This window comes from Protopterus annectens, chromosome 12.part0, assembly GCF_019279795.1.
Source record: "Protopterus annectens isolate FY-2018-M chromosome 12.part0, PAN1.0, whole genome shotgun sequence".
NCBI classification, from domain to species: domain Eukaryota; kingdom Metazoa; phylum Chordata; order Ceratodontiformes; family Protopteridae; genus Protopterus; species Protopterus annectens.
The window spans coordinates 573,191,082-573,218,468 of NC_056746.1; the positions used below are offsets into that span (position 1 = coordinate 573,191,082).

The 27,387-nt window shown below is 41.5% G+C and overlaps 1 protein-coding gene across 1 annotated transcript in view; it reads left to right on the forward strand.

Annotated features, from left to right (window-relative positions):
- Positions 1-27,387, forward strand: part of LMTK2 (lemur tyrosine kinase 2) — a 1,522,811-nt gene that overhangs the window by 795,097 nt on the left and 700,327 nt on the right. Inside the window, exon 7 of the mRNA XM_044089711.1 lies at positions 8,390-8,523. Within this exon, the coding sequence (XP_043945646.1) occupies positions 8,390-8,523 (134 nt within the window). The remainder of the gene's footprint in view (positions 1-8,389; positions 8,524-27,387) is intronic.

Consider the following 27,387-nt stretch of genomic DNA (forward strand, 5'->3'; position numbering starts at 1 on the left):
CATATATCTATTGTACTTTATGTTGCAGGAATAGTTAACCATATGGCAGAGTAGGGTACATAAAACAGATGTGGTCTATTAATAGAATTGATTCATGATAGAATTACTGTACATTGGTGCATGCTTTAATCATCTGTGTACAATAACTTTAAATGGAAGCCTGTTGGAAGCGTATGTGAGGTGCAGACTATCCGTAGACGAGCCTCTCAGCATGGGTACTTTGTTAGGAAGATACAAGGCAGATTCTAGTGTCCAAGATAGCTCTTAAACATGTAAGGCTTCCAAGAATGAAGCAGTTTATACAAAGTAGTGAAGTAGAGTCTTTTGCTTGAGCCCCTAAAGATCCAATAAAAGAATTTTATTTATGCTTTCAGATGAGGTCCTGAAGGCCTTTAAGGTTATAAGCTTAACAGTACCTTTGAGATGCCGTAAAACTAGGATGTTAAGAAAGAATGTGCTACTTCACCCCAGATCCATTCAGCCAGTCACTATATTTTTGGTAATAGGAATTATTTTCAGTGGACTGCTGTACCCCATCCTTCTCCACATGTCCACCAAGCCTCTCATGTGTATTTTTGTACTTCAGTCCCATCATTTCCTTCATTTCATTTCCTTTGATCATAGGGATTTGAAGATTTTCTCCCCCAACTTGACTGGCTGTTTGCACTTGGTTGGTGGGTTTTCTGTGTCAGAAGCAGCATGCATCTACACAGTACCTCTGGTATCCATTAGCCTTCTGCAAAAATGGAGCATTGAAATGTAGTCTCATTTAACAATTGACACGCAGAGCTCCTAATAGGCTCAAAGAACCCCCTACCTCCTGCATTGCCTTATTAATATGGAAAAGCAAATGAGAATTCCACAGGGTATGTAGTATGTATGTTTCAAAAGCCTCAAGTAGATATGATGATGACTTAGAGTTAAAAAAAAAAAAAAGAAAGCTGATCTTTATTTTGTATTTAGTAATCTGCAGCTGATTTTCATGAAATAACAATCTTTGTTACTTGCTTTGAAACCTATACTTTGAAAAAATATTAGTGTAATGTTAAGTGTAGGAAAAAAAAACAAGAAGTGATGCATAGAAGGAGTTGAAATAATTTGTAGCAGGTAATTTGCTGCATCAGTATGAATGTTTTAAAGGCCATTGAAATTATCTAGATGCCTGTTGACTTATACAATGTGTGTGTGTGTGTGTGTGTGTGTGTGTGTGTGTGTGTGTGTGTGTGTGTGTGTGTGTGTGTGTGTGTGTGTGTGTGTGTGTTTTGTGTGTTTTTGCATGTGTGCAGTCCCCAGTATGCAGTACATGCGCATTTGCCATCTCCAATTTGCTCACTGCTTGCGTGTGTGCCATCTCCAACATGCTTGGTGCATGTGCCACCCCCAGTGCATTTAGTGTGCACATTTGTGCCATCCGTGGCATACTAAGTGCATGCACGTGTGCCATCCCCAGCATTCTGAGTGTGTGCACACCTGTATCTTTAGTGTTCTAAATATGTGCACTTGTACCATTCTCCAGAGTGCTTGCTCAGCTCATGCATCTCTGCAATCTTGTGTGCTCACTTCATACATGCTGTCTATAGAGTGCTCATTACATGTATGCTTGCTTGCGGGCTGCCCCCAGACTGCTGATTACATGCACACATGCCGTCCCCAGCATGCTCAGCATGCACACATGTGCTGTGCCATCTCCGGCAATGTTCAGGGCATGCAAGATTCCCAGCAGTGTTCAGCATATGCTGTCCCCTGCATACACACATGTTGTACCCATTGTGCATTGTATGGACATGTATGCTATCCCTAGTGTTTTCAGTATGTGCAGACCTGTCACTGCAATGTGCTCACTGTGAACATTTGCGATCACTAACATGTTCAGTATGTGCTCACATGGCATCTGTAGAGTACACATCATCGTCACACAAGTCAGCCACTCCCAGTGAGTGCTGTACGTGTACAGTCCATCCCCAATGTGTGCAGTGCATTCACATGTGCTGTTCACCCCTGATGTCCTTCAAGGATGCATCTGCAGTCCTAACATATGGGTTGTCCTACCTCAGGCAGCCCTTCGGTCGGCCGGATTCCAAAGTCTGGGTCTGGCCTTGGCTGATGTCGCACTTCACCCGACGTCATAGCTGCTGTGAATTGGGTATAAAGGCATCAGCCGACACCATTTTCCCCAGTCTTTCTTGCCGTGCGGTGCCCGAAGCAGAAGCTGTTCGCAAGTGCCGGTCGGTCAGATCCAGAGATTTCTACGTCCGAAGACTTCTAAAAAGCTAAGTACCCCATTGGGGACTCTTTCTTGCCTCAGCCAATGTCAGAAAAAGTAAATAATTGTTTAACTTGTGGGAAACAAATACCTCATAAGGATTTCCACTCTTACTGCCTTCCTTGCTTAGGCCCAGACCACGACGTAGCAGCTTGTCTAGCCTGTGCTTCCTTCAACCGATGGACACTTAGACGTCGGTCGGAGTTTGCAGAGGAGTTTTTCGGTCCCGCTTTTGCTTACAAAATGCCGTCGGAGACTCTGACTTCACAATTAGCTAAAAAGCGTAAGGAAAAGGACCGACACTCGCGGTCCGCGGTTTCAGCCGAAACCACGGTTAAGCCAACCGCGAGTGTCTCGGTTTCGGCTGAAACCGAGACCTCGGTTCTTCCTTCGGCCGAAAGCATGCCTCCGATAGCCGAGGCCTCACACAGCATGGCTGAACCTGCTACTGAAATTTCCCCTGCTGTAGCAGGCACCCAAGATTTATCAGATACTATTCCTTTAGACATATCTACTCCTGCACGTGGAGCTGCTAGGCCCCCTGCATCTATGTCTATCAAGGCTTTTTCTTGGGCTAAAGCAGCTAAATCTTCTAAGGCCTTGCCTGCTAAAACCCCCTCACACAGGCCTACCTCTAGTTCCCAAATGCTCAGCCTGGCTGAGGATCTCATTTCTTTGATCAGGGGATCCCAACCTCACCCAGACAGGGCCTCTCAACCCCCTCCAGAGAAGAGGCCTAGAGCAGAGCCCCCGGATCCTGTATCCACAGACTATTCCTCGGATGATTCAGAAAACTCAGATCCTCCAGAAGGCCCATATTCACCTTATGAGGATTCTGATGCAGAAGACTCCATTCCTTCTGCCTCTCCTCCTGAGGAATTTTCTTTTGGGGAAACCTTACATGCTATGAGAGAGCATTTTCAATGGCAGGGCCAGGATTTCTCAGATTCAAGGAAAAGGCTAAGGACATTTTTACATTTACCACAGCATAGGCCTTTAGCCATTCCTCCAGTACTAACAGTTGTTGATGATGCATTTAATGATGCCTGTACTGCCCCTGACTCTCTTCCCCCGGCCCCTGCCAAGCCCGACAGATATTACAGGGTCCCGGACACACACTTTCACTTGTATAAGGCTCCTTTTGCAGATCCTGAAACCATTTCACAGGGCCCCAAAGCTGTAGCAGCTGCCTCTGCCAAAAACCCCCTCCCCTCTGAAAGAGAATCTAGAGCATTGGAGAGATGGGGTAAAAAAGTTTATACTTCTGCTACTCTTTCGGCTAGGGCCTTAAACTGTCAATTCCACATGATTCAGTATCAGGAATTTTTGTTAGACCAGCTAAATAAAAAACTGTCCTCTCCTGAACCTATAGACCGTAAATCCCTTCAGGATTTGGTACATAACACTCAGCAGGTCAGTAATCATTCCTTAGAATGTGGCTATGATGCACTGGAGGCTTCCTTTAGATCAGCTATGACGGGAACAGTGATCAGAAGGCATGCATGGTTAAAAGAGCAATCCTTACCAGACCATGTAAAGTCAAAGCTCCTAGATGCTCCCATGGAGAAACAAAGTTTGTTTGGTTCCCCTGCACAGCAAGTGCTTAAGAAGGTGGAAGAAAAAGCAAAATCTGTCCAAACAGTCACGGATTTCTTACAGGTCCAGCCTCCGAGGTTTAGTAGAAATTGGCCTTCGAAGAATTGGTCCTTTCCAGACACCTCCAGAGCTCAGAGAGGCAGAAATAGGCGCCCAAGAGGTAGAGGTCAATCCAGAGGTGCCTACAGGGGATGTCAGTGGCAGCCTAACAACCAGAGAAGTTCTGCCACAGATCCGGCTACTACCACTTCCACAGGACAGACACAATGACTTGACTCTGATACCGCCTACCAGGGAACAACTGGAAGCACCCTTAGGCGGAAAGCTAGCCTTATTTCCCGTAAACTGGCATTACATTACAGGAGACAAATGGATTTTACAGACAGTAGACAAAGGCTACAGGTTTCACTTCCACACTCTACCAAAAAAGAGAGGAATGCCAAACCTACCACCAAACCAAAAAACAAACGCTCTAGAACAAATCAACCACTTACTAAGGATGAGAGCTATAGAAAAGGTACCGCCTATGGAACAAGGGCAAGGATTTTACTCCAGACTTTTCCTAGTACCAAGGAAAGAAAACCAATGGAGGCCTATTCTCGACCTGTCTGCTCTAAACACATATCTCATTGTTCCAAAATTCAAAATGCTGACCCTACAGCAACTTCTTCCCATGCTGGGCAAGGAGTCTTGGCTGGTGACTCTAGATCTCAAGGAGGCATACCTGCACGTCCCTATACGACCAGATTGCAGAAGATACCTCAGATTTCTTGCAGGATCAGAGCATTATCAATTCTCAGCATTGCCCTTTGGCTTATCTACTGCACCCAGAGTATTCACGAAATGCCTGGCATCAGTAATTGCTCATTGCAGGCTTCAGGGAATTCAGATTTATCCATACCTGGACGACTGCCTAATACAAGCAGACAGCAAGACCAAATTAACAAAAGATTTGGAAAAGGTTATACAACTACTGCAAGCCCTGGGATACACAGTCAACATGAAAAAGTCAAGGCTGATACCATCCCAAAGGATAACATTCTTGGGTGCAGAACTGGACACATCAAATCAGATGGCATTTCTCACAGCAGAAAAGCAAAAGCAACTACCACTCTATTTCATGGCATTAACAACACAGAACCAGCTTACAGCAAGGAAAGTCCTGCAAGCCCTGGGTTACATGGCATCCTGCATAATATTGATTCCACATGCCAGGCTGCATATGAGAAAGTTGCAATGGTACCTAAGGAATGTATGGTCTCAACACAAGCACAGTCTAGAAGCCCAGATTCCAATAATACCATGCCTGAAACAAGAATTCCTGTGGTGGGCTCAGGCCTGTCAGTTGAACAGAGGACTGCCTTTCCACAAACCTCACCCAAGCCAGACTATCACCACGGATGCCTCAGACCTAGGCTGGAGGGCACACATGGTGGGCAAGTGTATACAAGGCCTATGGACACAAGACCAGCTAAACCTACACATAAATCAAAAAGAGATGCTGGCAGTGAAACAGGCACTGCAGACATTCAGACCTTTTCTCCAACAGGGTCATTTGCTGATAAGGACGGACAACACCACAGTCATGTGGTATATCAACAAACAGGGATGCACGCACTCATATCCTCTATGCCGGATGGCAATGGACCTGTGAGATGTGGCTCTGAACCTCAACATTCAACTCCAGGCAAAATTTGTGCCAGGAAAAGACAATATACTAGCAGACACCTTAAGCAGAACTACCACGGATGCCCACGAATGGATGCTGCATCCAGACATTTTCAAAACCATTATGAAAAAATGGGGACTACCAGAAATAGACCTGTTCGCATCCCCACACAACCACCAATTGAGGAAATTCTGCACAAGGACATATCACCCACTTGCTTGGAAGGTGGACTCCCTATCCTTCAGTTGGGAAAACCTGACAGCATATGCATTCCCACCTCTTCCTTTGATGCACAAAGTGCTACTGAAGATCAAAGAAGATCATCCTGATAGCTCCAGACTGGCCGAGGCAGCATTGGTACCCGCTGCTGAGGAGCATGTCTCGGACACACGCATGGCCTCTACCTCTAGTTCCTTTACTGCTAACACAGAACAACTACAAGATCCTACATCCAAACTTGAAAACACTACAGCTAGCTGCTTGGAATATTACATAAAGCAAAATAACCCAGATTTATCTCAGAGGGTTAAAGACATAATCCTGGAGGCTCGCAGACCCTCCACAAGGAAGACTTATTCAGCCAAATGGAAAAGATACCTCATTTGGAGTGCAGCAAAAGGAGAAAATGTATCTTTAGCAAACATAGCTAACATCCTGGAATACTTAGCAGAGCTTTTCCACAATGGCCTGTCTTACTCCTCTATTAAGATTCATGCATCAGCAATTTCAGCAGAATACAACATGGATCCTCCAGTCTTCTCTCATCCTCTACTCAGGCAGTTTCTGAGAGGAATTAAAAATGTAAAGCCTCCAAGGAAGCCACCTTTGCCTACATGGGATCTTAACTTTGTGTTGGAAAAGTTAACACTTCCCCCTTTCGAACCAGCAGCAACAGCAGAATTACAATTCTTATCTTGGAAAACTGCTTTCCTGCTTGCAATCACTTCAGCAAGAAGGGTTTCTGAATTACAGGCATTAATGGCAGTACAGCCCTTCCTTATCTTCCATCAGGATAGAGTGTCCTTGAGAACTAACCCTACTTTTATGCCAAAAGTGGTCTCCAGGGTATCGTTGAACCAAGCAATCCATCTACCAACATTCTTCCCCAACCCACAGAACAGGGGGGAAAGATTATTACATACCTTGGATGTACACAGACAATTGCGCTACTATCTGGACAGAACCAAGACCAGCAGAAAAACTGACCAGCTTCTAGTAGCATATGCAACAGGAATGGAAGGAAAAGCAATTTCAAAACAGACAATCTCAAAATGGATAGGAAATTGCATTAGATTTTGTTACTCTTTTCATGGAAAGACAACTCCAGAAAACATCAGACCTCACTCCACAAGAGCTACAGCCACTACCACAGCTTTCCTACGAGGAGTGGCTACCAAAGACATTTTAGAAGCTGCTACTTGGAGCTCCGTGCATACATTTGCCAAGCATTATAATCTACCTTTATACTCCAGATCCCGAGCAGGTTTTGCAACTGCTGTTTTGCAAGGGATCTTAGCTACACCATAATCATCTTAGTGCCTCCTGCCGCAGTTTGGCTATGGTATTCTACCCATATGTTAGGACTGCAGATGCATCCTTGAAGGGCATAGTACAGTTTTGTACCTACCATAAATGTAGATGTCCGAGAGGTATGCATCTGCAGTCAGGATTACCCACCCTCCTTCCCCTTTGTGGTATTCCTAGGGTATTTGCCCATCTTGTAGCTAGCTGGGGGAATCTATTATGGTGTATTTGTTTGTATATATGTATATACATGTTTATATTGTTTGCTCTCTACTGTTTGGAATCATTTGCATTTATCCAAATTTAGCCTTCCTAGAGGGCACCTGGCATCTGGGGCAAGAAACACTGAGGAAAATGGCGTCGGCTGATGCCTTTATACCCAATTCACAGCAGCTATGACGTCGGGTGAAGTGCGACATCAGCCGAGGCCAGACCCAGACTTTGGAATCCGGCCGACCGAAGGGCTGCCTGAGGCAGGACAACCCATATGTTAGGACTGCAGATGCATACCTCTCGGACATCTACATTTATGGTAGGTACAAAACTGTACTGTTCTGGTATTACATGCACATGTGCAGTCCATCCACAATGCATGCATGCGGTACATGCACTTGTGTCATCCATCCCCACTGCATGCAGTGTATGCAGACATGCCATCCTCATTGTGGTTATTACATGCTTGGGTATCATTCCTAGCATTATCAGTACATATATCGTCCCAAACACTGTCAGTATGCTCATATCTGCAGTTCCCAGTTTGCTTAACACGTTTAATGTAAGCACCCGTGCCATTGCTACAGCACTTAATGCGTAAACCTGTGCCATCCGTGATGTACACAACATATCCACACAATTGGCCGCCCCCAGTGCACAGAGCACATGGACTTGTGCTGTCTGTTCTCTACACATGCAATACACCTAGACATGACCATCCTCCACAGTCTGTGGTGTAGCTTATTGCTGTTAGTGGTATTAGTCAGTTATGGTACTGCAAAACCTAGAAAAATATCACCTATTAGCTGTATACAACGCAGATGTTTTCATTCAGAAGCGTCTTTGGACCTCTTTGATGTAGAGAAGAGAAGCTTATCACTTGAAGGGATAGTTCTTTTTTGCTCTAAAAAATGCTATGAGAAGTACAACAGGTGTTTTGTTCTTTTGTTTTACATGTGTTTGTTTAATAAGCATGGTAGAGTCGACCTTTTATTTCAGGTCTGGAATTCATTTTACAGGATTAGACACTGCACATCTGATTTCTTGAAAATCAGATTAATTGAAAGGGAACAGGTTTCTTCTTTTGCATTAGTTTGAATTTACTTTGTTAATCTGTTACACAGGGTGACCTGAAAACCTACCTGCGCTGTCGAGAGAGGCCAATCCCTGGAAGTGCATTTATTGATGTTCTACAGAGAATGGCATGTGAAATTGCTGCTGGTATTGCTCATTTGCACAGACATCAGTTTGTGCACAGGTATGGTTCCCAAAGCTTATGTATACAGTTGAAAAAAACAGTTCATCTAGCTTGCACTGTTTTGTATTCCCCAGGCAGTCTAAATGTGTAACCATCATATGTCTTAGTCCAGGACTACTTTGGAACACATTAGTTTTGCTTTAATATGTGAGTTGTAGGCAGCTACTTCAAATATTGGTTATATTAATTTTACTGCTTTGAGGCTGTCTCTAAAGTGATGTGTCTCACAGTTCATTTTCTTGATTCAGTGGTAATGAGGAGTTATCTGTGGGGAAAATGTAACCAGCTGAGTCTTGTGGAGAGGATGAAACAGTAACAAAGGAATTTTTGTAAATTGAAATTAAAATTGAAGCATACTTTCAGGCTGAGTAATACAAGGTTTTTACTAGGGCGAAGTGACATGCATGTTTTGAACAAGTAGTATACTTGAATTTAATGAATTTTGGATGTGTGTGTTTGTTATAGCAAAGTAATATCATGCATGAGACCTGGAACCATAGGGCAAGGGGGGGTGAGAACCCCCCAACACACCTTCAGCAGATGCCCAGTGTGCCTTCAAACTGCTACATGAGTAGCAGTTACAAGGAATCATTCACACTGGCGGTTCTGAGGTAACCATAAGCACAGACAGCTGGAAAAATATGATTTGAGATATAAATTGTTTTTTCCAGCTGCCCAAGCATGCAGTTATAGTGGAGATGCCTCTGTGAGTGTTTCTTAGGCATACTTATCAACTTCTTTTGCCAAGAATTTTGGATACAGCCAAAAATAACAGGGAACAAAATCAAGAACAAGTTTTTTTTAACTATTACTTTTTCATTTAAAATTGTAGCAGAACATGTTTTCCATCAACAAGCATTTTCTGAACAATGGAAGCATGAAACTTTAATTTCTAGCATTAGTAACTGACTGTAATTCTCTGCATACCTCTCAACTTTTGTGCAAAAATTCTGGACAAAGCCAAAAATAATGGGGGAGGGTGGTAAAGTGACTGAATCAGGGACATATTTTAAATATTCTGTTATAGACTTAGAAAGCTGCTAGAGTAACAGGTTTTGCATTTGCATGCATTTTCTGAAGGATATAAAGTTTCAGACTCAAATGCTTCAGTATTTAGTGAGCAAAATCCTCAGTTGTTTGCCAGAAAACCACATATTTTATGTGGAACAGACCTCTTAAAATTCTACAAAATTATGGAGAGTTGAAAGGTGTGATCCTCAGTGATTTATCAGAAAATCAAATATTTTACAAGGGACAGGGCAAATATATGAGGCAAAATCAGGGATGTTCTGCAAAATTCTGATCAGCTGATTGACTGATTTATTGATTGCTGTTTGTATACCAAGTAAGTTGGCTGGTCTAGTGACCCTTTTCTGACACAGCCTGGGATCAATAGCAATAAAGACAACACTTTAAAAATTACAATAAGACATAACATTCATATACATACTTTGTACAGTTGAGAGATATGTTCTAGAAGTAAAGTTTAATTTCCATTAGTTAGTGCAGGCCTGCTTGTTTATTGCCATGGTATTGAGAACCGGGGTAGGATTTCACTCTCCTATCTAATAGCCTGTTTAAGGCAGAATTTTCCATAGAGATACATTTCACTGGAACTAGACTGACTTACAGTATAGTAATCATTTTGCAGTATTTAATTATTGATTTCATTCTCTTATGCCCACTTTATGCTGTTCATGGGTATACACAAGGATTTTCTGACAAGCTGTGGGACTAAACAATAAAAACAGTTTAGATTCATAGACTTTCCAAAGCCAAAACATTTTATGACCATTCACGCCTTGTCATTACCGTTCTTCAAGCGCAGCACTGCCTTTCTTCAGCAGAGTTGTAACAGTAAAACCCAGAGAAATTTGCAGATACCTACCCGGTCATTAGTGTATGTTTAAATAAGGTGGTGAATCACACTGGCTAACATGTAGGTAAAGTTTATTCCAAATGTATGGGAGGGGCTGCCCTATAAGCTTGCATCTCCACTGTGCTGTGTGTATCTGTTGGTGAATGTTTAGGGCCCTGGTTCTGTTATTGGTGGAGATGTTAGCCATGCAGAGATACAGAAGGTCTAGGACAACTGGGTCTCTAATGGTGCAGTAAGCAAGATACAGCTCCCTTCAAAAGTCTGTAAGACATGGAATAAAGGAAGAGAGTTTCCTGCCTCTCTTGGTAGCTCAGAGAATTTAGGTCTTTCATTTTATTGGTTAGGAGCCTTTGGGATCTTTTTATTTGTTATGTTTAGCGAGATACATACCAAAGGGGGTGTTATAACTGACCTGCTGAATGCTGACTACAAGGAAATGATGACTTCTTCACATCATGCTGATACTCCCTTGGCAATTAGGTGGGCTAATTAAAAGGGTTTTCTGACAACTGTTGTCACATGGTCAAAAAACAAGGAGTTATCATCCCAAGTTTCTAGGCCCTGACAAAATTTTCATTTTGTAGTGGTGTGTTTGCTATACAGTATGATGAGAGGAGGGGTTGTCTACCAAAAGTGACATTACACTTTTTAGCATTTAATTTGAGCTCATTCAGGAGAGAGTGGGTATCATACGGTGATTTTAACAACAATCTCCAGTTTGTAGTCATCTACAAACTGTGTTAAGCCAGAGGTCTTGGCTCTCCACTTGGAGATCTGAGAAGTAAATACCTAAAAGAAAAGTTCCAGCACTGAGGCCTGAGAGACATCACTGGTCACTTTCATACTTAATGATGCACCTGCAGCTTGCATTGTGTGAGTTCTGTCTTTCAGCCAGTTTGCTATCCATCTTACCACATATGGGTCGATTTTTAAAGTAATTAGATCTTGTATGAAGCCAGCATGGGGAATGGTGTTGAAAACCTTTGCCAGGTCAAGATACAACATGTACTTTGAATGGTCACCATCTCTACAGCCTCTGCAACTCTTTTGATGAAATTTACTGGTTAACTCGACCGGATCTATCCTTCACAAAGACAAACTGTTGGGGTTAAGTCAAACAAGAGTCGTGATATCACATTTTATGAGGTTAGTTATAATACATCCCATGGTTTTGCAGATGAGGCTTCTGCAGCTGATAGGACTTCAAAGGTCACCTTCATGAAGGGGCTTGGCTTCACCCCTGTTGTGCACCACTCAGAGACAAAGCCAGTAGCTAAACTTAAGCTAAACAGCTTTTGGAGTGTCTGCAAGGGCATGTTTAACACCATTATGCAACTAGGTACATGGTATTTAGTTGAAAATAAAGATGCAATCAAAGGATATTTGTATACTAGAAATCTGACAAAACCAAGTATTCCATATATTTTTCTGTTTTGAGTGGGAAAAAGTCTGACTGGGTAAAACCCATTTTCAGAGGAGGCCCAGGGAGAAAGGCTCCACATTTAAGTTACATATGAAGATATACATTTATAACTGCAGGGTAAAAACATGTTTATATGAACTTATTTACATTATTTTTAAATATTTTAAGTATTTTTTTAACGAGCATGCAAAACACGCACAAAAAAGAGAGAAATTAACACACATTAGCTAATTACTGAATGGAAAAATCACATACAATGACAGTGCATTTATAGCATGATGGCTGCAGGGAAAAGATCAAACTGGGGTGTTTTTGAGTTCAGTAATATTTTACAGCCAGACAAGTAGACTATACCTTAAAAATGTATTAGAGAGATAAGAAAGGAGATGTTATGGAAATGAGTAGAGAGATAAACAGCGAGAGGAGGACTAGTACTTAGTGGTGGGGTGTGAGAGAAGGAAGAAGGGTAGAGAGTAGGAAATTAGGGCGGTATGAGGAGAAAGAGCGATAAGGCTCAAAAAGATTGGGAAGCAAAGTGGCTGTAAGAGTTGGAGAAAATTAATCTGAGCAAAGATAGCCAGGTGAACAGAAAGAACAGAGCCATGTTTGGCATAGGTGCTGTTTTTGAAACTTTATTTTTAATCTGTTTTAACTGTGTTGGGATTTCATTCCAGAGTTTTGACACATATTGAGAGTAGAGAGAGTCCGGCTCCAGCAGTGGTGAATGTCTTATTAGTACATAGTAAACGTTTATTGCTAGAGTGAAGGTTTCTTGTGGGTGAGTAGTACAATATCTTGCAATGCTGGACATTTTGTCTGGATGGCACAGTGGCTTGTGGGTAGTGATTGTTGTGATTATCAACTGGTTTGGGAGTTCAGGCCAGTTTAAGTATTTTAAAGGTTGACTAGTTGCAAATATAGCTGTTTTGTAGTAGCAGGAGGCTAGTTTAGTTTTCTACACAGAGTTGAAATTTTAAAGAATAGGGGAAACATGTAATAGAGAAGGAAGAAGGAATGTAGCTGCAAAGATAATCCTTGCTTGGTTAATCAGTGTTGGACCCTATAGAGGGAGAAGAGTTTTTGGTTATTTTTATTTTTTTTTGTTAATGGTGGACTAAAGCATGTGGTGATCCAATTTGAGGTTGTCGTCTATTATGACTCCGTGTAGTTTAGTTTGGCTTATGGTTATGAACTATGTGTTTCTGGTTAATGTATTGTTTAGGAGTAAATAGCATGAGTTTTTTTTGTCATTAAGCAGCAAGTTAGAATTTTTAGCCATATTTCAATGTCTGTGAAAGATTTTTGATTGAGTTCCTATAATTTTGTTATGGATGGGGCAGAACCGATCAGGCTTGAATTGTCAGCATATTGTATGAGAGTGGTAAATGTTGTAGCAGCATGAAGTTTATTTATGAAAATATTAAATAGATGGGGCAGAGTATTGACCCTTAAGGAACACCAACAGAGGCTGGTTGAAATGCTAAAGGTTTTGTTGTCATTTAGCTGTCTGCTGACGATTGCATAAAGAACTGTGAAACCAGGAGAGGAAGGGGCAAGTGAGATCTAGTGTTTTGGTGGAACTGGGACAGTGTGTCAGATGCTTTGGAAAGGTCAATGAAAAGTGAAGAAACAAGGTTGCCCTCATTTCTGTATTGGTTTACTATGTTAATGAAGTTGAGGAGGGCAGTAGTAGTACTGTGGTTGGACCTGAAACCATGCTGGTTGTTAGAAAGGAGGTAGTGTTTCATAAGCTGAGTGCGTACATTTCTCAAGGATTTTAGAGAGGGATGATAGGACAGCAAGAGTTCTGTAGTTTGTAAACTCTGTTGTAGTGCCTCCTTTGTGAATGGGTATAATAATGGATTTTTTTCCCAGATGAATAGGACATAGTTTTCAGTTACTGACCAGCTGATCAGAGTAGAGACAGGGAAGGCTAGTGCTTTAGCACTTATTTTGAGGAACCCTGTGAGAAGGCTATTGGCAGCTGAGGTTGTTGCTTTTAATTTGAGTAGGAATTTTTTTATGGTTGATGTAGGGGCAGACAAAACTAAAAGGCAGTGTATTGCTTTCGAGAACAGATGGAAGTTGGATGGGGTGAAGTGAGGTTGTCATAGATTAATGATAGAACTGACTGGATAAAATGAGTGTAGAACTGGGTGGCTCTGGACTCTTTGTTTGAAGCAGAATGACAGGGTGCAGTGGTATGACTGGTGTGTAATAGTTTGTATATTTAGAAAGGACCAGAAAAGCATGAGGTTGTTTTGGTGCTTTTAGATTCAACAAGGATCTTGGTATGGTTTCTGAAATAGCTAAAATTTTATAAAGCATGTTGTGTTTTATTCTTGCACCATTCTTTCCATGCTTTATCTCTTTGCAGCTTGAGCTGTTTGTTCTCTTATTAGCCATGGTACTGTGTTATATTTTACCCTTCTTGTCCTAACTGATGCTAAATCATTTAGTATTTTTAGGAAGGTGTAATTGAAGTGAGTAACTGCTTCATCTAAGGGCATTACTCTTAGTACATTCCAGTTGTGGTGGGACACAGTTGCAGTAAATGTGTTTTTGTCAAATTTGGTTGAGTACTTGTTTATAGATTATTTATTTGGGTGAACCATGTGGTTGTCTGATTACATAGGTTAGGAGGTGGTCAGTTATAGTATCTGGTAAGCGACCAGAGGATTTTATAGTATGGGGTTTGTCGATATTCAATCCAGCGTGGACTGCATATTAGTGCTTATGGTGATTCCAGTGGTTGGGTAATGCCATATAGGTGAATACTGTCCTTCGGATTGCTGCTGTTTATGGATTACCAGTCTATATTTAGAATGGTTTCTATCTCCCTGTCAAAAGAAAAAAAAGATAGTCATCTTCTGTGTATCCCATTGATGTTAGATTAGGATGAAAGTGAATGGATAAATGTCGTACGTTATACAGCTTGTCTTTTCACCCCTGCCCCTAAGAGACGGCTGTTATCTGTGTATCAGTTTGACAACCAAAATATAACAGCATATTTTAACTTGTTGATCACAGATGTATATTCGCAATATGCCAACTTACCCTTGCCTCTCAAAGTTCACCACCTGCATATACTTCTGACATGTGATTGTGAGAAAAGAGAAAGAGTCATGTTTTGCAGCCTTTTGCTCCTTGTCAGTATACTGCTCCAATACAAGCTATAGTGATGTGTGCATACATGTGAGGTATGATTATGCGAAAAGTTAAAGAAATAATGACCACACTGTGACAGCACTACAAAAGTTATTGACCTTCTGTCCGTACTTCTGAGGTTTAATTATGAGGAAGATTCAAGAAATAGACCACAGTTTCCCCAGTCCTAAACAAGTTGCAGTGACTGTCTGTGTTTACCTCTGAGGTTTGATTTCACAGAGAATTTGAGGAATAGTAATTTTACTCTTCCCAATTCCCACCATCCACAAACACAAGCTGTAGCAACCTTCAGTGTGCACCTGTGAGCAGGGGCAGTTGTAGAACAGGTGCAGAAGCCCTCAATAAGTCTGTGTCAAACTCTACTTCTTCCACCTAGAGTTGTAGACGCTACCAGGATTTAGCTACTCTGTGATGCATTTCATGTCTTATTTTTGAAAGATAATGACTTGCAGTATATGGATCATTGTGATTATGCACTGAATTTGGGGAAAAATAGGCTTGTTAAACACCATTCTGACATTGGAAAGGTTCTTAACAAGCTTTTATTAAGTACCCCTTACTATTGTTAAGCTCTAGCCACACACTGGAGCATTAACTGCAATTAGTAGTCACCACAAAAGAGCAATGGGAAGCTGTTAAAACACTGCTTTTAGACTTTTTTTCTGAAGTTCAGCTGAAATGTTTAACAGCTTCCCACCACTCTTCTGTGGTGGCTGCTTTCTGTGTGACAGCCCCAGTGTGTTACAGCAGTACTACACTTTTTTCTGTAACTTTTGAATATATAACTACTGAATCACATACCACACAGGTACAACATTAGCTTCATTTGTACATTTCTGTGACATCTCTGTGCAGTCATTCCAAATGCAACTCATATTTACACTAAATATATATGTGTATATATATATATATATATATATATATATATATATATATATATATATATATGTATATATATCTTGTGTCTCAGATATGCTTCTGTTATGGTTGCAGACAGCTGTTTGTTTTTCCTTCTTTTGTTGGTGGTTAGCTTAAAAAAAAGTCCTTTTAGATCACTAAGTGCCCTTTTGTCTTCCAGCACCCTGATACTATTCGTATTTGTTGTGCTTCAAGCCTCATTGCGTAAAGTTAGGTTTTTAGCAACCCTGCCTTGCACCATCAGTTATTAAAACATGGTTAATATGTCGGAGTGTAAAATGGTGTCTCTGTTTAGCTTTATATAATGCAGAGGTTGTACTACAGTATGACTAAATTTTTTAAGCATTCTGATTTTATTTGGTAATGTCACCATATTCCTGCTTGTTCTATCAAGATGTACGTACTACTGTGTGGATATTTGATTACATTTCATCTTTTATGTGATGCACATTTTTTGTATAGGAGTGTATCCTGACACCAACCACTGCCCTTTCTGTTTAATTCTGCTATCCTAAGAAAGTGGAGGAAGTTACTGTTGACAACAAATTTTATTACAAAAATTTTTGTTTTTTGGTATCAATATAATTAAAGGTTGATTTTTTTTTTTTTTTTTTTTAAGTTTTCTATGACGTTCTCCCGCCAGGAAATAATGCTACATAAGAATGGGCACTTGAAGATAGTAGAGCAAGGCAAAACATGTGGAGGAAAGGTGGTGCTTAAATTCAAGCCAGCAAAGGTCATGAAGAGAGGTTAGGTGGTGTCTGCAGCTGTAGTAAATCTGGCTGCTGTGTCATATGTTTATACTAATTTGTGCTGAAGTGAAAATGAGAAATGTGTTAGGATGTGGGAAGCAAACAGTAGACAGTGTGGTTTTATCTGTCAGAAGGGATTTTATTGCGTCTATAAAGTTTACCCAATGTAAATTTATTTTAATATGTGAATTATGCAAAGGTTGAATTGAAAATGGTTGCCAAGGATTACACCAAGAAATTTTGCAGATTCAACTTGTAGAGATCTATATTCAAGAGTAATAACAGGTGATTTGTGATTCCACCATCATTTGTTCATCAGTTTATCTCACTTGCAAGAAATAACGTGAAACTTTCACTTCCATTGAGAATTGGCTTTTAATGCCAAATTTTTACTCAATCCCCCACCTCAAAACAATTTACTACTTTACTCTCCTACGACACGTGACCCCCCCCCAAAAAAAAGAATTTCAAAATCCAATAACACATAAATCGACGTAGTCCTTCACAACAAACTGTTAAGCATGACCTTAGGTGATAAACTAAAGTTTCTCTTCATGTACAGAGCAATATAAATAAAAACAAAATACCAGTAACTCGAATTGCTGTACAGACACAGAACATTTCTAACTACATCTTCCAGTGAAGATGCATCCAGTGAAGTATCATGTACTGCAGTTGTAAAATTGTCTTCCAAAACTGCTGTGGCTAACACTGTTCTACTACCATCAGTCCTGTATGGAGCCCCCATGCTAGCTAACTTACACTCCTCTATAAAACATAAACCAGAATCCTGTAAAAATGTTATTGCAAAATTTACTGCCAGTGCCACTCAGTACACCTATCGCTGTAATACCCTCCAATCTGTTAAATGGCTTGAGCTCCCCATCACCTTATCTGTCTTCAACTCACTCTGACATGCAACCTGATTTTCAAACCTATAGCCTGCCCTGTCCTTAATTCCATGCTTCATACTTATCTCCCCAGTAGATCACTGAGAGCTGAGGGCAAACAACTCCTGACAGTCTCTAAACCCAGTAAAACAACAGGAAAAAGCCTGTACCTACTACTCAATAGCCAAAAGCTGGAGTAGCTTACCTGTACCCATCAGGCCAACTTCTAATCATCTAGCCTTCAAACAATCCTCAAAGTAGTTCCTGTTCTCCTCCTCCTGGTTTTGCGCATGTACCATCTCTGGCTGAAACCTGCTTTGTCTTCTGTTTTATCACCTACTACTTTTCATACTCAAATTTTCTTGTTCTCTCTTCCTTCTTCCTAGCCTCTTCCACCTACATCTTTCCCCTCAACATCTTTATGTCTACTCTTTTCTTTTCAAAACTGTAATGTTTATAACAGTTAATATATATGTATTCTATGTCTTGTCTATATAAGCTATTATTCCACAGTTTTTCTGTTTACTTCTTGTACTATATACTACTGCTTTTAAAGTTAAAGGCTGTATCCATAAGTCACTAAACTGTTGCATCACCTCTGTTATATTCTACCTTGTAAATAAAATGTGCTGTGTAATGTGTACATACTGGAGTTTTTCTCCCTGAGCCTTCACCGAAAATGGGTACTTGTGACCCAGTTTGAATTTCCTGCTAAACAAAAGTTAGTAAATGAATACATAAGTAAATTAATTAAATGAATGCATTTGATGAAACAGTAAAGGAGATGTCTGAATTAGTATATTTAAAGTTGATGTCTAATTGGCTGTGTGGAGTACAGAATTTTGTTTTGGAGACGTTGAGAGGGTTAGACCATTATTGATTAAACATGATTGAAGTTTGTGAAAAAAACATTTTGCAATATGGAGTTAATTGTATCAAGTGAAGTACTATGTTGTTGTAAAACTGTGCATTTTGGATCAGTTTAGTAGGACCTGTGTTGTGAGCCATATCATAATACAGAGTAAAAAATAAAGATCCAACTAGTGATCTCTGGGGAGCTGCTTTGTGTAGTGGGTAATGTGAAGAGATGTAGCCACTTCCACCTACATCTTTCCCCTCAACTTTTTGGCTACCTGTGGTCTGTCAGAGCGATAGCTTGAAACAATTTAAGAGCAAGAGAGAACCCAGAATGTTTTAGTGCTCCAAGAAAAGTAGGATGTGAACAATGCCATATATTTTTGAATGGTTTAGTTTAATAGGTGCAGTAAAACTTGTGAGAGCGGATTTGTTCACAGATACAGTCAGTAAGATTTAATTAGGGACGTTCTGGCAATGTGGTATGGTTGAAAGCTATACTGAATCTTGTAGACTAGCTTCTGTATTAGGAGGTAGTTAAGGAGCTGCTGTTGCCAGTAATTTTCTAAAGAGGGCCATAATAGATGCACATTTTTGTATATTGAAAACACTAGTGATTGCTTCCAGCACGTTGGAACATTCTTGATGGACCCTGTTTATAAGTGTAGTGACTGGATAAGCAACAGCAGTAGCGATGAATTTTAGGCATTCCAGGGAGAAAAGTTTTTTTTTTTTTTTAAGTAATGTGCGGCTGCATGAGATGTGAGCTGTGTGAACTGTAAAACACTCCATTGTTAAGTGGAATTTAAAGTTGAGGTGGAGGGAGTTTTTATCAGTTTGCATACTTCTTTAAGAAAGTGGTTTACAAATTTTAGTTTGGGGGAGGGAGTTATGTTGAGATCTTGATGGAGAAAGATGGATGTTCATCGTGTTTCACTGTTGCAGTCATCACTGTAGGGTTCTTCCTGCCGGCAGGCAGCCCTCGGTCGGCCAGAATCCCAAAGTCATGATGTCAGAGCACCAGGAGTACAAAGCTGCCAGCCGACGCCATGTTCTCCAGTCTTTCTTGCCGTGCGGTGGAAGCAGTTCGCAAGTGCCGGTCGGCTGACTCCTGATATTTTTCTTGCTTCATTCAGAAGACTTTCTTCTTCTTCTCAAAGCTAAGTACCCTGTTGGGGAAACTTTTTTCTTGCTCCAGTCCGATGTCAGAAAAAGTTAATAATTGTATTTCTTGTGGGAAGCAAATACCTCATAAGGATTTCCACTCTTACTGTATTCCTTGTTTAGGCCCTGACCACGACGTAGCTAGTTGTCGGTTTCGTGCTAGATTTAACCACGGTACTATTAAGCGGAGATACGATTTTGCTTTTCACTATTTGGCAGGCGATTTAATTACAATATGTCGTCGGATACGCTTCCGACTACCGGAGTTCACAAACGATGCAAGGATAAGGACAGGCCTCCGAGGTCCAAATCAGACGACGGTTTACAAACGGAGCCAGTTCCAGGTTCGGCAGTCGTCAGTGAGGCGCTTTCGCAGCCCCTGTTGTCGGCCATTACAGAACCGATTGCCGAAACGGACTCCCACGAGGAGCCAACTAGGCCTTTGAGTATTACAGGTGCAGGACCTTTGGACAATGCTCCCTCGGATGGGTCCGGAGCCGCTGTGCAGGTACCGGCTTCTGAGGGGGTTTTCAGGCCTACACAGCTTCAGATAAAAGCAAAGGCAAAGACAAAGGCGAAGACTCCTTCTAAATCAAAGACTCCAGCCCAGGCCTCCTCTGATCTGGGACCCAGGTCTCCGAAACAAATGCTTAAAATGGCGGAGGACTTGCTAACTATGATTAGGGGTTCTCATCCCCCTCCAGACAAAAGGCCAAGGCAAGAATTGGATTATGAATCCTCTGATCATGCATCTATTTCTTCAGTGTCTTCCTCTGAACAGGAATATACTTTCCCTCCTTATGAGGATTCTGATGCTGAGGAATCCATTCCTTCAGCTTCTCCCCTTGAGGATTTTTCTTTTGTGGAAACTTTACATGACATGAGGGAACATTTTCACTGGGAAGGACAGGAGTACTCTGAATCTAAGAGAAGACTTAGGGATTTCCTTCTTCCTCCCCAACACGGACCCCTGGCTGTTCCTCCTATTTTGGATATTGTGGATCATGTTTTTTCTGAGGCTAATTTAACTCCTGACTCCTTTTCTCCAGTTCCTGCAAAGCCTGACAGATATTACAGGGTCCCTGACTCCCACCAGTTCCTTTATAAAAATCCTGCTGCTGATCCAGAAACCATTTCTCAGGGTCCTAAGGGTGGTAAGGCCGCCTCTGCTAAAAACCCTATTCCGTCAGATAAGAATTCTAGAGCTTTGGAGAGATGGAGCAAAAAAGTGTATACTTCTGCTACTTTATCCATTAGGGCTTTAAATTGTCAATTTCATATACTAAAATATCAGCAATTTCTGCTGTCTGTTCTGAAACAAAAGCTAGGTACCATTTCTGCATGTGCAGATAATAAGGAATTACACTATTTGATGCATGCTACTGAGCAGGTGGGGAAGCATGGCTTGCACTGTGGTTTTAATGCCTTGGAGGCTTCATGCAGGGCGGCTGCCACTGGCACAGTCATTAGAAGGCATGCTTGGTTAAAGGAACAAAACTTGCCTGATCAAGTGAAAGCAAAGTTACTGGATGCTCCTGTTCAGCATAATGTTTTGTTTGGGTCTAAGGCTGAAGAGGTGATAAAGAAAATGGAGGATAAGGCAAAATCCATGCAAACGGTTAAGGATTTCTTACAAGTTCAGCCCCCAAGATTTAGCAGAAATTGGCCAACTAAAAATTGGTCCTTTCCCAGCTCGGACAGGCCTCAGAGGGGTAGATATAGGCACTCCAGAGGGAGGGCCCAAGCACAGACCTCTTACAGACCTAGACAGTGGAGTGCTTCCACCCCCAGGGGTGGAGAGGACAGGCCTCAATCTTACAGAAAACAGGCTCAATGACTCCCCCTGCATGGCTCCAGGAACCTCTCTCCTGGAAGCCTCTCTAGGAGGAAAACTCTCTTTTTCACCAAAACTGGACTTACATAACCCAAGACAAGTGGGTTCTGGATGTAGTTTCAAGAGGTTACAAATTCCACTTTCATACCTTGCCAAGACCAAGCAGATGGCCAGACCTACCAAAACACCAATGGGCAGAGGCATTAAACCAGGTGGGATCTCTCATGGCTATGAGGGCCATAGAACTGGTTCCACAATCAGAGACTGGGCAAGGCTTTTACTCAAGGCTCTTTCTAGTTCCCAGAAAACAAAATTCCTGGAGACCCATCCTGGATCTGTCAGTACTTTCCTGGAGATACCAAAGTTCAAGATGCTTACTCTGCAGCAGCTCCTGCCAATGTTGAGCAAAAATGCATGGATGGTGACATTGGATTTAAAGGAGGCTTACCTACACATCCCTATCAGACAGGAGTGCAGAAAATACCTCAGGTTCAAGGCCGGCTCGAAACATTACCAATTCTCTGCGCTGCCCTTTGGCTTGTCTACTGCGCCCAGGGTCTTCACCAAGTGCCTGGCACCAGTAGTAGCTTACTGCAGACTCAAGGGAATTCAGATTTACCCTTATCTGGATGACTGCCTTATTCAAGCAGACAGCAAAGATGTCCTACTCCAGCACCTGGAATTTGTTCAAATTTGTTCAAAATCTACTCAAGTACCTGGGATTCACTGTGAGCATAAAAAAGTCAAATTTGACACCCACACAACAGATAACTTTTCTGGGTGCTCTCCTAAACACAACCACCCAGATGGCATTCCTGACATCCGAAAAACAACTTCAGCTGGCTTCAACTTTCAAAACCCTGGCGTTAATGTCTCAGCTAACTGCAAGGAAATTCCTGCAGGCTTTGGGTTACATGGCCTCCTGCATCCTTCTCATACCATATGCAAGACTGCATATGAGAAAAATACAATTGTACCTAAAAAGTGTATGGTCCCAGCATTGCCACAGTCTAGACACACAGATTGCTGTCTTGCCTTGCCTGCAAAAGGAATTCCATTGGTGGACCATGGCATGTCTTCAAAACAAAGGGAAAGCCTTCAGTCTGCCTCCAGCCAACCAAGTGTTAACCACGGACGCCTCTGATTACGCATGGGGAGCCCACTTGCAGGGGAAAGGTCTGCAAGGTTTTTTGGACAGAGGATCAGAAGCACCTACATATCAATTTAAAAGAGATGTTAGCTGTACAGAATGCCCTCTTGGCTTTCAGGGATCTTCTACAACCAGGACAACTACTGATACGGACAGACAACACTACAGTTATGTGGTACATAAACAAGCAAGGGGGTTCACTCTCCTACCCCCTTTGCAGACTAGCCATGACTCTATGGACCACAGCTCTAGCTTGCAAAGTGGATCTACAAGCTCAGTTCCTGCCAGGGAAACAAAATGTTCTGGCAGACAGCCTGAGCAGGAACCTGTCAGACCCACATGAGTGGATGCTAGACACCCAAATATTCAAGATGATTACAGAAGCCTGGGGCTGTCCGGACATAGATCTGTTTGCATCCCCCTCAACTACCAGCTACAGGTTTTTTGCACAAGGACATATCACAAACTAGCATGGAAAGTGGATGCTCTCTCATTCAGTTGGGGGAACCTCTCTGGGTATGCCTTTCCTCCTCTACCTCTTCTTCCACGGGTGTTATTAAAGATAAAGCAGGACAAACCCAAGATGATTTTACTGGGCCCAAATTGGCCTCGTCAATTTTGGTACTCAACACTGATGAATCTATCCCAGGAGCCTCCTTGGAGTCTACCTCAGATTCCAAATCTTTTGTCCCAACACCAGGGCCAGGTTCTGTACTCTAGTATCAAAACTCTCAGCCTGGCAGCCTGGCGTATCCAGGGTCTATGATTTATCCTACCCTTCCCAAACAGGTCATGGATATCATCTTAGAAGCCAGACGGCCTAGCACTAGAAAATCTTATGCAGGTAAATGGAAGAGATTTTGCACCTGGATGCATGCTCAGGATTCGGATCTTATCATTCCTAATATCCCATTGATTTTACATTACCTGACAGACATGCTACATAAGGGTTTATCCTTCTCCTCCATAAAAATACATGCCTCAGCTATCTCTGCACATTACAATACAGATCCTCCAATCTTTTCGCATCCACTTCTGAAACAATATCTCAGAGGAGCAAAGAATTTAAGGCCCCCTAGGACACCACCCATACCTGCCTGGGACCTCAACTATGTTCTGGAAAAACTTACTCTGCCTCCTTTTGAGCCTGCTGCACATCTGATATTAAGTATTTATCATGGAAGACAGCTATCCTACTGGCTTTGACTTCAGCCAGGAGAGTCTCGGAGTTGCAAGCACTCATGGCTGTGGAACCTTATATTATTTTTCATCAAGACAGGGTCTCTTTAAGGACTAATCCTACTTTCATGCCTAAAGTGGTTTCTAAAGTGGCTTTAAACCAAACTATTCACCTACCAACTTTTTTCACTAATCCACAAAATGAGGGGGAAATGATCTTGCATTCCTTGGACGTGCACAGGCAGCTTAGTTTTTACCTGGACAGGACCAAGGATATCAGGAAAAATGACCAATTGTTTGTTTCTTATGCAGCAAATTCCCAAGGCAAAGCTATTTCAAAACAGACCATTTCTAAATGGATTGCTCATGGAATCAGATTTTGTTACTCTCATCATGGAAAGCAAATCCCAGGAAAAATTAGGACTCACTCTACCAGAGCTGCTGCTACTTCAGCTGCCTTTCTCAGGGGAGTACCTACCAAATACATTTTGGAAGCTGCAACTTGGAGTTCAGTGCATACTTTCTCTAAGCACTATAATCTCCCTCTTTATTCTAAGTCTAGGGCAGGCTTTGCTTCTGCAGTCTTGCAGGGCCTTCTAGCCGCCCCTTCTACTCTATAACCACCACCCTTTTTCTCAGCTTTGGGATTCAACCCTACAGTGATGACTGCGACAGTGAAACACGATGAACATAGTACAGTTGTGTACACTTACCATAAATGTAGATGTTCGAGTGTCTTCACTGTTGCAGTCTGGGTTACCCACCCTCCTGTCCCCTCTTATGCTTTTATTAGTGTGGTTTCCTACTTCACCCTTCTTCTGAGGTGTATTTGCTACAAGGTATGGGGTTTGTTGTATGTTACATTTTTGTCTATTAGCCTTCATTTTTGGGCACCTGACATCTGGGGCAAGAAAAACTGGAGAACATGGCGTCGGCTGGCAGCTTTGTACTCCTGGCGCTCTGACGTCAGGGAACATGACTGAACAGCCGATGCCAGACACAGAGTTTGGGATTCTGGCCAACCGAGGGCTACCTGCCAGCAGGAAGAACCCTACAGTGATGACTGCAACAGTGAAGACACTCGAACATCTACATTTATGGTAAGTGTACACAACTGTACTTTGACTGAATTCCAGAATTTTTTAGGATTTTGTGCTGTGCTTGTTGATTAAGGATTGTTTGTACTTACAAGAATAGCGTTTACATATGTATGTGGGTATGTATATGGTGGTATTCGAATCAACAAACTGTCGACCTTCACTTAATTAACATCGTAATGTTTATATCTTTCAACTTCAACTTGAAAAAAGTCAAATCTCCTGTGATCAGAAAAGGAAACCAAATGCTCTTCTTTTACAGTCTTTTGGAAAAAGAATGTTGACAACACCACAGGACCAATTTTTTTGTGAATAATGTTGCTGTTGGGGAAAGTGATTTTCATAAAGCAGTGTGCAGGGGGTGTCAGATTAGCACATGAGTAAGGTGGGCTCTCCTCTGTAACACATTACGTATATGTGCTAACTCTAATCCTGCCCCTGACCTTACACATTACTTTATGAAAAACATTTTCCCTAACGGTACCACAAAACACATTCAAAGACACATGCATATATTACACACACATGTTCACACAGACACACACGCTAAAGTGATCCCCTTTCCCTAACCAGCAAATACTTTGTCTCACTCACATGCATACACCTCAAAACTATTCTCTTACCTAACCCTAGTATACAGACTGTTGTGCATACACACACTCTCCTAATCCTACTGCTGAACATGCCCACTTATCTTAACCCAAAGCACACCCTTGACAAGTCCACACATTCAGAAAAACTGGCATTCAAATTAATAGCACAACAGTTCAATTAGTCTATTGATAGACCGTTTAACAGACTAAACTAATATGTATACTCACATATACATTTTTTTCTTCTTTTTTGCCTGAACCACCAAAACTGGCCATTGAGCCCTGTTTTCTAATTCTCCTGGTTGATCTAGGGATTTGTGTGTTCTATTGGGTAAGAGGCTTGTGGCCTGTTTATTCCCTGGAGTGAGTTGAGTGATCTGGGAGATGAGAATACCATCTGCTCTGGTGGGGTATTTTTCATTAAGACCTACTTTCCCTTGTACATTATTGTTCTTGTTCAAGGGGTTGGCCTGCATTGGGCAGTTTATGTTCACATCTCCAAGGACAGCATAAGTGAGTGGCCCTGACCTCCTTGCACCTTCACCTCTGTGCAGTTCTCAGGCTTCACTTGGAATTTAACCACAGAGCATACCTGGACTCACTGTCCCCATTTCCCTTCAAATAGAGGTAAAATTAGTAACAGGCAAGTAGTTGCACTGACTGGATGTAAGCAAAGAAGAAATTTGGAGAAAATAGAAAATCAACCGGAAAAGGAGATGAAGGAAAACACTGTGACTGGAAAGAACCTTAACAGCTGTTTTTAGTAAAAAGATGGCTCCTAGAAATTTACAATAAATCAAATGCAGTCAGAGATGTTTAAGAAGAAGCGAGATGATGTAGCAATATATAAAGTCAAATGACATAAGGCTGGAAAGAAATAGAAGAAGCTTTAAGTAGCTACTCAAATGAGTCAATAAAACTGCAGAAATCAGAGTTTGAAATGAAGGAAGGGCTGGCTGAACACAAAGCTTCTCAAGAAGATCTGTTTCAGAAAATACATTTAGAAGACATAGCATGCAGAGAGAAACTGGGAGAAATGGATAGCACTAATTTTATGAAAGTACAAATAAGCAACTAGACTGGTGTTCCACAGCAGAGCGTGTTAACTGAGAGGACAAATCAGAGTTTGAAATGAAGGAAGGGCTGGCTGAACACAAAGCTTCTCAAGAAGATCTGTTTCAGAAAATACATTTAGAAGACCTAGCATGCAGAGAGAAACTGGGAGAAATGGATAGCACTAATTTTATGAAAGTACAAATAAGCAACTAGACTGGTGTTCCACAGCAGAGCTTGTTAACTAAGAGGACAAATCAGAGTTTGAAATGAAGGAAGGGCTGGCTGAACACAAAGCTTCTCAAGAAGATCTGTTTCAGAAAATACATTTAGAAGACATAGCATGCAGAGAGAAACTGGGAGAAATGGATAGCACTAATTTTATGAAAGTACAAATAAGCAACTAGACTGGTGTTCCACAGCAGAGCTTGTTAACTGAGAGGACAAATCAGAGTTTGAAATGAAGGAAGGGTTGGCTGAACACAAAGCTTCTCAAGAAGATCTGTTTCAGAAAATACATTTAGAAGACATAGCATGCAGAGAGAAACTGGGAGAAATGGATAGCACTAATTTTATGAAAGTACAAATAAGCAACTAGACTGGTGTTCCACAGCAGAGCTTGTTAACTAAGAGGACAAATCAGTTTTATGCTCCAAATCTGGCCACGAGAGAGCAATCAAAACATATTAGTAAAGTGCAACCATACCACAGAAATAGCTACTCCTGAAAAATAAAAAATGTGGCAGAAGGGAAAAGTATAAAGATTTGAGATACCAGATTGTTTGTGGAAAATGATTATTTGTTGTACACCAGGCAGAACAGAAGCAAGTTTATCCCGTCAGTCAGGATGTAGAGTGGCAGGTGAGAGCTTCAAGTTGCTATCTTCAGAAATGTTTTTCTTGGAGGATT